This window comes from Aspergillus ochraceoroseus (genome assembly GCF_002846915.1).
Source record: "Aspergillus ochraceoroseus IBT 24754 chromosome Unknown P175scaffold_6, whole genome shotgun sequence".
Taxonomy (NCBI): domain Eukaryota; kingdom Fungi; phylum Ascomycota; class Eurotiomycetes; order Eurotiales; family Aspergillaceae; genus Aspergillus; species Aspergillus ochraceoroseus.
Window position 1 is genome coordinate 790,128 of NW_024468481.1, and position 10,319 is coordinate 800,446.

At 49.3% G+C, this 10,319-nt stretch overlaps 5 protein-coding genes across 5 annotated transcripts; 2 read left to right on the top strand and 3 right to left on the bottom strand.

Moving 5' to 3' along the window:
• Positions 1-20: 20 nt before the first annotated feature.
• On the top strand, positions 21-1,543 carry P175DRAFT_0558833 (methionyl-tRNA formyltransferase). Its single transcript, XM_040900868.1, has 4 exons — positions 21-288; positions 352-422; positions 474-601; positions 662-1,543. The coding sequence occupies exons 1-4, from the start codon at positions 30-32 to the stop codon at positions 1,404-1,406; spliced, it is 1,203 nt and encodes a 400-aa protein (XP_040750661.1). The 5' UTR covers positions 21-29; the 3' UTR covers positions 1,407-1,543.
• P175DRAFT_0461876 (SDR family NAD(P)-dependent oxidoreductase) lies at positions 1,417-2,892 on the bottom strand (the record flags this gene model as incomplete). Its single annotated transcript, XM_040894778.1, has 10 exons — positions 1,417-1,556; positions 1,605-1,683; positions 1,750-1,812; positions 1,871-1,959; positions 2,012-2,063; positions 2,121-2,228; positions 2,317-2,379; positions 2,438-2,524; positions 2,610-2,754; positions 2,843-2,892. The coding sequence occupies 10 exons, from the start codon at positions 2,890-2,892 to the stop codon at positions 1,531-1,533; spliced, it is 762 nt and encodes a 253-aa protein (XP_040750662.1). The 3' UTR covers positions 1,417-1,530.
• Positions 2,893-3,380: 488 nt separating this feature from the next.
• On the bottom strand, positions 3,381-4,610 carry P175DRAFT_0558835 (glycosyltransferase family protein). Its single transcript, XM_040900869.1, has 3 exons — positions 4,582-4,610; positions 4,317-4,525; positions 3,381-4,237 (listed from the first exon to the last, which is right to left on the bottom strand). The coding sequence occupies exons 2-3, from the start codon at positions 4,398-4,400 to the stop codon at positions 3,434-3,436; spliced, it is 888 nt and encodes a 295-aa protein (XP_040750663.1). The 5' UTR covers positions 4,401-4,525; positions 4,582-4,610; the 3' UTR covers positions 3,381-3,433.
• A 130-nt stretch (positions 4,611-4,740) lies between these two features.
• Positions 4,741-7,931, top strand: P175DRAFT_0517573 (uncharacterized protein). The gene is made up of 3 exons (XM_040898988.1): positions 4,741-4,897; positions 4,963-5,802; positions 5,859-7,931. The coding sequence occupies exons 1-3, from the start codon at positions 4,772-4,774 to the stop codon at positions 7,473-7,475; spliced, it is 2,583 nt and encodes an 860-aa protein (XP_040750664.1). The 5' UTR covers positions 4,741-4,771; the 3' UTR covers positions 7,476-7,931.
• Positions 7,932-8,153: 222 nt separating this feature from the next.
• On the bottom strand, positions 8,154-10,070 carry P175DRAFT_0440706 (sugar porter family MFS transporter; the record flags this gene model as incomplete). The annotated part of the gene is made up of 6 exons (XM_040894032.1): positions 8,154-8,272; positions 8,357-8,430; positions 8,523-9,506; positions 9,568-9,792; positions 9,843-9,919; positions 9,975-10,070. The coding sequence occupies 6 exons, from the start codon at positions 10,068-10,070 to the stop codon at positions 8,154-8,156; spliced, it is 1,575 nt and encodes a 524-aa protein (XP_040750665.1).
• Positions 10,071-10,319: the final 249 nt, after the last annotated feature.

Consider the following 10,319-nt stretch of genomic DNA (forward strand, 5'->3'; position numbering starts at 1 on the left):
TTATAGCTGCATGAATAGCTCCCGAAGCCATGTTTTTCTCCAAGGGCACTGCAGTGCTCCTTTTATATCGCCAGAATCGCCTTTGGCCTTCGACTGGGTCCCGATTTCTTTCGACAAAAGCGTACGAGCCGCTCCGAATTCTCTTCTGTGGATCCGACGAGTTCAGCATAGCTTCCTTGAAAGCTCTCCACAAGGAGCATGTGCATCGACCAGATCGAATTGCGTCAATTGATGTTGTCTGTAGGCCTGGGAAGAGAGTGGGGAGAGGCCTAAAGAAAATTCGAGAAGGTGACTAGCTACCAAGTGTTTTATAGTAGCTGCGGGGTGCTTTCTGACATGGTTTTGTTATAGTCCCGATCAAAGCGGCTGCAACGGAACTCTCTCTCCCTATTCACGAGATCGATACCTTCACAGGATGGAAGGTAAAACATTACTCTGATGATACTTTTGAAACATAAGGCTGATGTTATTAGCCCCCAGTGCTTTCCGAAGGCGCTATCAATTTAATCGTGGCTGTCTCATTTGGCCTCTTCGTACCTCCACGAATCCTGGATGGCGCAAAATATGGTGGTCTGAATGTCCATCCTTCATTACTCCCTGAGTATGTATGAGTACTCGCTCCAGAATTTACAATCCTGGCTAATGAAGAATACTATTGCAGCTTCCGTGGGCCCGCACCCCTACACCACACCCTCTTAGCTGGAAGAACTACAACTGGCGTTACCCTGCAAACGTTACACCTTCAGCATTTTGATCATGGAACGATCCTTGCACAGACTCCGCCTCCTGGATTCGAGATCCCAAATTCCGATTCGTGCACTGTCCCACAACTGTTAGATCTTGTTTCCCCCAAAGGAGCGGAGATATTGGTTGAAGGTATCAGGAACGGACTGTTTGTTCCTCCAATTGAGGACGCAGGCTGGTACTCATCTGAGGGGCAAGGCGAATTGATCCATGCGGCTAAAATCAAGCCCGAAGATCGACATATCGACTGGGCTAATTGGACCTGGACAGACATCAGTCGACGGATCCGAGTATTGGGTCCACTATGGAGCAAGTCGCTAGTCGCCACTGAAACTTCTGGCAAAGTCCCTTCATTTCAGCAGCGAAGAGTTATCTTCACAGAACTTGAGGAAGTAAACCCCCCGCTTAAAGGTAGCGAGTCATTCGCTCTTGTTCCCGGTTTACCCTTTCTCGAAGGCGACCATTCTTCCAAGCCCGATTCTGGGAATGGCGTATACGTCTTTACGCGAGACGGAAAATTGGTTAGGATCCATCAGATGAAGGTTGAAGGAGAGCCGAATGCCGACGCCCTGCGGGCTGCATTTAAAGCTCGAATGGTGGGAAGTCGAACGTTCTCCTCGAACTACGGTGTATTTACTCCGTTTCATAATCCTCTTTCCTAAACGGAGGAAAAAGGGAACAGAATGTATTTCTATGTATAACTAACACCATATGATACCATTTAGCGGGGTTGGTCATGTCCATCATTATGTGCCTGACTACTCGCACTCCCTGCCCGTCCAGCGCTTAATAGTTTACCACAAAACCCGAGTCTACAGAATTAGCTGTGCTTTATTCAAGGTCCGTTCGGAGTTGCTTACCGATTTGGACGGCTTGTCCTGTCATGGATGAGTTTTTGGCTATCATGATGTATGCATTGGCCGTGTCTTCCACTTCGGGCTGGAGTAATTCAGCTCGTTAACATAAGAGAATTGCATTAGGTATAGTGACTGGGGGACCACGTACTACGGTCTTGAGAAGAGCTTTATCTTTGTAAGCCTCGATCTTCTCTGGCGGAAAGCGATTGCCCTGCACTGAGGTTAGGCATGCAGCGCAAATGTGTCTTATCCGTGGAATGAATACATACCCAATCGGTGAGCAAGAGGCCAGGGAGAACTGCATTGACACGAACTTTCTTTCCCTGGGTCTGTGCAAGGCACTTGACTAGGTGCAGGCCTGGCATTTGTTCTTAGCTGGGTCTATAACGCAGGCTTGACAAGAAACCCACCTGCAGCTTTTGTGACGGAATACGGCAAGCTGCTTCCAGTTGCGGAGACGGCCTATGGCAGAAGTTAGTGGTGACTATCTCCTGTTCTGCTCCAACAACTTGGACCTACCGCAACCGATGAAGTGAGGATAAAGACTCCGCCTTCGGGATTCGCATTGAAAGTTGGCAACGCTGCTTTGAAGAGATACAAGTTTCCTTTTACGTTCGAAGACCAGCACTATTATACGTCAGTTAATTACGCAAAAGCGCTAAAGCCACACACACACACACACACACACACACACACACAGGAAACTGTTTCTTACCTTGTCCCAATCTGCATCGTCCATAGCATCGAGGTCACCAAAGACAGTGACCTTCGTCCAACCCTATTTTACCATCTCAGCTCCCCTCCACCCTTTCCATGCCCGGAATTTCCCAACTCACAGCATTGGAGACCAGAATATCCAGTCCTCCAAACTCCTCAATGGCAGTCTTGACCATGCTCTGACACTCGCTTTGGATGCTTGCGTCCTTGACAGCCATCAGCATCCGCCCAATTCCATATCAATCTCCAGTAGAGTGAAGGCCCCAAGGCGGATTCGCACAACATACATACCCCCTGGATCGTAATCGCTTTCACGTTGTATTGCGCCTTGATATCGACCACCAGCTTCTCCGCGGCCTCCTTGCTCGATAAATAGTTAATCGCGACGTTGCAACCTTCCGCAGCGAACTTTTGGGCCACGAGGGCTCCGAGACCTCTAGAAAAAAATCAAAGCAGATAAGCCGTAGTACTGCCATGGAGAAGGGGGAGCTAGCTAGCTAGCTACCAGAGTTGAGTTTATGTACCTCGAGCCCGCAGTAACGAGGACATTGCGGTTCTGTAGTGCGTACGGCATGATGCGAATGAATGGGGTTCTAGCTTCTAGCGTCTATAAGAGGATATAGGAGAAGTGTTCGATAAAAAAAAAAAAAAAAAAGATAAGTAGTTCAAAGGTTTCTTTTGTTCAGAGGAAGATGATTCATCATGCAGGAAGCCCCTCTTTCTCTACTTGTACTCTCTGTAGGTATGACGAGACACTAGGTACTTGGGACACAAAAGTACTGCTGTGCTCATCGTTATCTACCGATAATTCCCTCAAATTGGTGTCAATTTGGTAACAATAGTAATGGGGTAGACTATTTGTCGGCAGTTCCGACTCTCCATCAGCGAATGATAGATATGTCCGTCCGTTCGTTGTTCCTCTCTCTCTTTCTTTTTCGTCTGATTATGCTGGTGGAGATGCTATAGATATCCATCCGCAATGATGAGGAGGGGGAAATAATTAGGCGACATTAAGTTTAGTCCCGCTGATGAGGGGTCGTTATGAAATATTACATTCATATTCAATTCCTTGCTTATGATTTTCGCAGGGTCTATCTTACATGGAACAATTCGGGTCAGTCCATAAGCGTGCCAACGTACTCGGTCTTCCTCATTCCCCTCCAGGCTCTTTTTCCTTCGAGAGCGGGCCACTGAACAAGAAATCGGTCGACAAGAGGCAACAGCAATTTCCCAGATAGACTCAGAGTCGTTACCCGTGCCCAGGATTCTACAAAAATCGTACGCAGCCGCAAGTCGCCTGATAACGGAGCGTTTCGTCCCGACCTGGGATCAGCTAGGGATCTTGCATGGGGGTACACTTTGCTGGGAAATAGAGCCATCACGCATGACTGATATAACCGGAGAATTCGAGCAGCCAAGACGACGCAGACAGCTGTGGCTGGACCATTGGTGAGGATGAGATCAGGGTAAGGAGAAGGTAGCTTCGAGGATGCTGCTTGTTGGTCCGGATGGAGGCCACGGAGAACAAGTAGACAGGACCAGAAGGACTGGAGAGTCGTAAATGGAGATGTGAAGTAAGATTGGTGTACACGGCGCGCGCGTGGGACGGTGACAATTGTGTAAGCTCCTCCTGACTCTGACTCTGTAGTTTGACCGTCGGTAGACGGCTTCAACTTTCTCTGTTTGAGGAGAGCTGTTTCGAATTCTACTGCTTTTGCGGCGCTGAAATTGTCTCCCGAGCTTAAAACGTATGTTCGATAAGTATATTTGGACGGATCAAGCTGCATTCGCCGTAACATTGAGAACATCTCGGCTGTATGCCCGCCACTCCCGAGGACGACAAGGAGGTGGATAGGAGACTGGTTTAATCGCCATTTGGGAACCGGAGTATTCTGGGAGACAGCTAAGAGACGGATAATCTGGAATGCAAGATTTGTATAAGCCATTCGCCTGTCTCGTTAATGGATAAGTAAAGGGTAGGATAATTGGAGTGTGTACTAATTTAGCTGCAACGTAACCCAAAGCTCCTAGAACGAGAATCCAGGAGAAGACCCAGGTGAGAGATAACTTCCACAAAGCCATAATATAATGACTGTGAAATGGACGCAAAGGCCAGAATCCAAAAGGCAAAGCTATAGTCGGATCTTCAAAGTGGTGGTTCTCACGACGTGGGAAATGTTGGCATGGTGGAACGAAGCTAGGCTGCGCTGCGAGGCATTAGTACTATTCATTCCATTGAATAAGGACAATAGCAATGATTAACCATTGAAAAAGAGAAAAGTAAAGATTTACATTCAAGTTGAAATGGAAAGGAATGAAGCTTGCAGAAGCAACACTGCGATTTGTTGACGTTCACGTGGTCTGTGCGTGTCGTCGGGGATTATTTTGGGTTTTGCTTCTTAACTCCAACACAACAGAACATCCCTTCGTCTGCCTTCCATGTCCCCTACAAGATGGCTCCTCTCTTCTCAAAGCGACTAAGCTGCTTTTACTGTGGACGTCGCTCATCTCAAGCTCATAAAGGCTCTGTCCGACGATGGTGCTGCCCCCAGTGTGAGGCCGTGAACTATCTCGATGAGGTTTGTATTGCTGGTTCCGCCGCCTCCCCGCTGTACATATGGCTAACGCAATAAATCTCTTCTAGAATGGCGATATTACCGATCCCCCAGCGGCAGAAACAAATCCTGGTGCGCAGACACCCGGACCGTCGAGCCCGTTTGAGTCCACCAACTTAGGACTGGCTGGCTCCGGCCTTTTCTGTGCCCAGTGTGTTCGAAATCAACATCTATTTACCAGCGCCTTAGCGTCGTATTATCCTTCGGCAGACGACCCAAATTACGGCGCCTATGAACGAGGGTATCCAAAGTTTCGTAAGAACCTGGAGGAGCGGTACCCCCAGGTATGCGATAAGTGTGAACCTCGAGTGAAGGCCCGCATTCGCCAGGCTGGATATGAAGCCAAATCAGACCATTTGAGACGAATGATGGATAGGAGTAAGGCTGGAAGAGTAGCACGACAAGCGCGGCAATGGAACTGGAGGAGCTTGTTGGTGTTTACAGGAGCATTGGGCTACTGGGCTAGTGTTGCGGGCCAACTGTCCTGGGATTTGACAAGCGCTCTGAGCGTGCAAGAACCGTTGCGCGATCCGGATGATCCCCAGGTGCTAGACTCGGTAGCAGCATGCCTTCAGCAAACAATTCTGACACACCGGATACCGGCCTACTGTGCGCTAGATCTGGCACCTTACGCCGGATTGTCCCTCGTCGTCGGCATCCTCTCCTTATGGTACAATCCAAAGCTGCGGTTAAGGGTTGAAGGAAGAGGCGGCCGCTTTTTGGGTTTAAGCGAGTACTATAAAGCCCAACTCATTGTCCTGGTTGTGCGATGCGCCTTCTGGGGAGTCCTGAGGGACTCTTCTTCGAGTGGCCTTGATCCGAATCTTCCACCGGCTTTGCACATATTTATGGCCGTCTTTACAATTTTGGTATGTTTCCGATCTGTGTGGCCTTTTCCGGTTTGAATACTTATATAAAGCTCTAGTCTGTTGTTATATCTCGACGCATTGTCCGCTATGACACACGCCCCTTGGTGCTGTGGTCTGAGAATACTCCAACAACAACTCCCATGCGAAGAACGGAAAAGTCTCCCTTGCAAACCACCGGCGGAAAGCAGCCCTTTTTTACACCTCATGAAAGCCTTTCGCAAACAACACCCCGGTTTCCTCTGGAAAAATTGGCCACTCCTCGCTCTGCTCAAGAGAAACGCTCAATACCAACACCGCCTCCAGAGGTAGACGACATGGACTGGACCCCTTCTGTACAGCATGATTTTCGCCCAAATCAAACTATTCATCGAAGAGATCAAAAGTCCATCCTTGAGGGACCTATGCCTTTCCATGGATCATTGCCCCCTGCACCACAACCACCGTCCTGGAACTTGCGCAACCGGCCTTCTCAGCGGCAGAAGCCGATTGAACAGGTTGTTGAACGTAACCCATTTCATCGCAGCCCTGCTGAGCCATCGAGTTCTTGGACGCACAATCCTGGTTCCCCGGAGACCGCATTTGCACCTCCCAAATTTTTCCCCGCAAGTGATCATGTTGCATCTACCGGTCTTGAGAATCTCTTTGATCGAACATTTACCATCAAGTCACCAGAGGACGAGGAAGACACATGGCAACAGTCGCAGCATGCCGCATCTAAAGCACGTCCTAAACCCTCCCCCCGTGTGCAGGAGGCTCTTTTGTTCCAGTATCTCCGCCTAGGGTTGCTTCTTGTCTCTCTCTTAGCGTGGTCTCTCTCACAGTACGAACAATTTTCGGTCCCGGGAAACTATGTAGAAGTCGCCTCTTTGGGAAGCGCAAGTCTTATTGCTGGATTTGCTCTCCTGGAGGCTCTCAAGCAGCCTATCGCACAGTGGAATGGGATGGATATTCTTGTATCCTTCGCTGAATTGGTAGCTGCTGTTCATCTCGGAGGGCATCTTCCGCGAGCATCTTTTGAACGGCATTACTTTGACAGGTACGGCAAGCTTCTATTGATATTTATGGCTGTCCAGGAGGTACTGGGTCTGCTGGCATTCTACCGCACTGTTCCTACTGTAGGCGCCAGTTCTTCACAAGGGCAGCATCGCTCTCGACCGCCATCCTCTGGTGGCAGCAGGTCTGGGGCCTCTCCAAGATCAAGGGGAAATCAGCAATCTGATCTCCAGTCTTTCGCCTCTTCTCCATCTACACCAGGACCTCCAGCCCTCTCTTTCTCATCAACGGCACTCGGATCGAGTTTCTCTACCCAACCACCGGAACCACAGTACCAGCTTCCATACTCATCTTATGACGGGATGTTCCACAAGGATCACAGCTTTAGTTTGACAAGTCTCAAGGGCAATGAGTCCGATGCATCAGACCCCCTGGATCGTGACTCAGATACGGAAACCACCGTGACAACAGCAACCACCGCGACCAATAACACGATCCGGAACATTCGCTATGGGCGCAATAGCAATGTGAATGACACATTCTTCTCCCCCAAACGCTCCGAACTCGGCCCTGGAATCGGTGGCCTTAGTCTCGATGATAGACCGACATCCCGACGTATGACCCGCAGTCAAACCCAGAGACTCCAAGCGAATGACGGAGTCCGCAGAAGACTTCGATAGACGTGACCGAAAACGATTCCGGTCCAATTTTCTCTATTACATTCTTTCCTTCCCCTTTCCCCGCTTACTCCTGTAATCGTCTGCTGTTCAGCGTTTTCTTGCACTATCGGAGTTAGAGACGGCTTCCCCCCCCCCCCCTTAGTCAAGTACTACTATGTTTGTTTCCTAGGTTGTTTAATAGGCGGGACGGATTGCATACCCCACAGTTTGTTCTATATTGATTCTTGTCTTGTCATTCCCTGCAGTGGACTGGGAAGCGTTCCAGTCTCTTTGTTTTATTCCATCTCATGTACATACATGACATGACACCTAACACACCATAGAAATTCCCACCAGGGCGTCCAGAAATCCACGCTGTGTATTTCCGGACCCTGGTGGACCTGTACGACGTGACGACTAATTATGATCATGAAAATCAAAATCCAATCAAGCCAACTGATGGTTACATTGTCACATATCGTCTTCCACCTTTCATGCCTACATGAAACACAAGGATATATAGCTCTCTCCAGCCACCCGAGATCCTAACCCGTCAACAAAGCAGAGGAAGAGACATTCCCCCTAGCTTGACTTTCACAGTATACAGCAGTTAATTAAACCTACATAACAAGTAAATGACATAACTAAAGCTAAACTAAACTAGACTGGACTGGACCGGACTGAGAGGAATTGATACGTTTATACCGTCTCCACCCGAGTCTCCTTTGCGACGTCATCTTTATCCGCTGGGCCATCGTCATCTTCGGACTCGGAGCTGGTGACCCCGAAGAGCTCATCCATTTTCTCGAGGGAGATGCCTATTCTCGTTAGGTTTGGATGTGTGTGTGTGTGTGTGTGAGAGAGAGAGAGAGAGAGTAATAGCAAGAGGAGGAGAGACGCACCCTTTGTCTCTGGGACGAAAAACCAGACGAAGAAGAACATGGTTAAGCAGAAACATGAGAAGATGATGTATGTTCTGTCCCCCCCCCCCCCCCCCCCCCCAATGGTTGGTTAGTTGGTTATTTGGTGGAAACGGGAAGGAAAAGAAAGGAAAGGAAAGGAGGTTACCCGTATCCATTCGCACCGACTGTGGCGAGCATGCTCGGGACAGCTCTGGCAACGGCAAAGTTGAATAGCCACTGCGTTGCAGCAGCGAATGAAACGTTGAGACTGCGGAGACGTGCGGTTGGAATTTCTGCAACGTAGATCCAGCAAACGGGGCCCCAGCCGAATTGGAAGCAAGCGGCGAAGAGGAAAATGCAGACAAGGGCAACGTAGCCGGCCGGGATGACGGGTTCGCCTTTGGCAGGTGGCGCGATGCGGACATACAGACCGATGTAGAGCATTGTGAGACCCTGGGCGATTGAGGTCCAAAGGAGTGAACGACGACGGCCAAGAGAGTCGGCGACGAAGACGAGGAAGACCGCACAGCCGATGACTTTTACAATACCGTAGACACCAGTTGCGAAGAGACCCGTCGCATTACCGGTGATGCCCAGGTTCTGGAAGATCTGAGGTGCGTAGTAGTTAATGGCGTTTGTGCCGGTCATCTGCTGACAGATCATGAGCCAGATACTGATCAGGGCACGCTTGCGGTTTCCGGGGATAGTCCACATTTCTTTGAGCAGATCTGTGAAGCTGGAGCCATGGACGAGTTGGCGTTCAAATTCAAGCTGGCGGAGGATGTCTTGGAATTCGCCTTCGATGTAGGGGTGGGTTGGGGGGAGGTTACGAACGCGGGATAAGGTCACACGAGCTTCCTCCCATCGATCTTGTTTCGCCAGCCAACGGGGGGATTCGTTGCAGAGCATCATGCCGATTAGAAGGAGAAGAGCTGGAAGGGCTTGCATTGCTAGAGGGACGAGGTATTGAGCTGGTCCTCGGATGTGAAGTAGGGAACCGTAGTTGATCCAGAAAGCTAGCATGATACCCAGGGTGATGAACAATTGATAGAGGCCGGTGAGACCACCGCGGATGGCACGAGGAGCGTTCTCCGAGACATATAGAGGGTTAACCATGGACGCAAAGCCGACTCCAATTCCACAGAGCAGGCTGTATAGGGAGTTAGATTCAGAGCAGTCTGTTACGTTGTTCCGGGCAAATACAAACTCACCGTCCGATATACATAGCCTCCAGATGGCCGCTCGCGGCAACTTGCATAATAACTCCAAGAATCGCCACAGTAGACGCAGTTATCAGGCCAAGTCTTCTTCCATACCTATCAGCTACCCAAGAGGCTACGAGGGCACCAAAGAAACATCCTGCTTGCAGGGTAGAGACGATGTTAGCTGAAAGATTAGCTGCTGCTTTGCTGCTAAGCTCATCCAGCCCATATTTTCTATCCAGGACGGTTAGTTAGGGCTAGGAAGGGATGGGGCAGTAGCATACGCTTTAAATGATTCCATGGTGAGGACTCCACCGATGATTCCGGTTTCCATCCCAAACAGCATACCCCCGAAACATGCCTGTCTAACAATGAGTATGGTTGGATATTGAAGAGGTTTGGGGATCTGAGCTGACCGAACATGCTAGTGCATATACCCTCCGTCCGTAGATTTCTTGGGGATCCGTTCGCATCGCCTCATTGTGGATAAGCTTTTTCAAAATGAAGGACATGGTTGCTGAGTATGAACGTCGGGGATATTTGGAAAAAGAAAAAAATGGGAATGTAGGGAAAGTCAGGTATTAAAGTGGTAGACAGTCGCTTTCATTTTTTTTCTTGCAAATTAGAAAACCCTCCCTCTCTGTTTGTCGTAATATTCTCTCGGAATAAACAGTGCGTTTTGTAGTCCCACTCGACCTGGTTTAGGCAAAATATTGTACACTGTCTTAGAATTGACCTGAGAGCAGATATGGTTAAGTTAG

Excerpts from the sequence above, each read along its gene's own strand:
- P175DRAFT_0558835 (XM_040900869.1), bottom strand. The coding sequence starts at position 4,400 with ATGGCTTTGTGGAAGTTATCTCTCACCTGGGTCTTCTCCTGGATTCTC. Across the intron at positions 4,238-4,316 it reads GTTACGTTGCAGCTAAATTA|ATTATCCGTCTCTTAGCTGT; the intron begins GTACACACTCCA and ends CTTGCATTCCAG.
- P175DRAFT_0558833 (XM_040900868.1), top strand. The coding sequence starts at position 30 with ATGTTTTTCTCCAAGGGCACTGCAGTGCTCCTTTTATATCGCCAGAAT. Across the intron at positions 289-351 it reads CCTAAAGAAAATTCGAGAAG|TCCCGATCAAAGCGGCTGCA; the intron begins GTGACTAGCTAC and ends GTTTTGTTATAG. Across the intron at positions 602-661 it reads CATCCTTCATTACTCCCTGA|CTTCCGTGGGCCCGCACCCC; the intron begins GTATGTATGAGT and ends ATACTATTGCAG.
- P175DRAFT_0517573 (XM_040898988.1), top strand. The coding sequence starts at position 4,772 with ATGGCTCCTCTCTTCTCAAAGCGACTAAGCTGCTTTTACTGTGGACGT. Across the intron at positions 4,898-4,962 it reads CCGTGAACTATCTCGATGAG|AATGGCGATATTACCGATCC; the intron begins GTTTGTATTGCT and ends AATCTCTTCTAG. Across the intron at positions 5,803-5,858 it reads TGGCCGTCTTTACAATTTTG|TCTGTTGTTATATCTCGACG; the intron begins GTATGTTTCCGA and ends ATAAAGCTCTAG.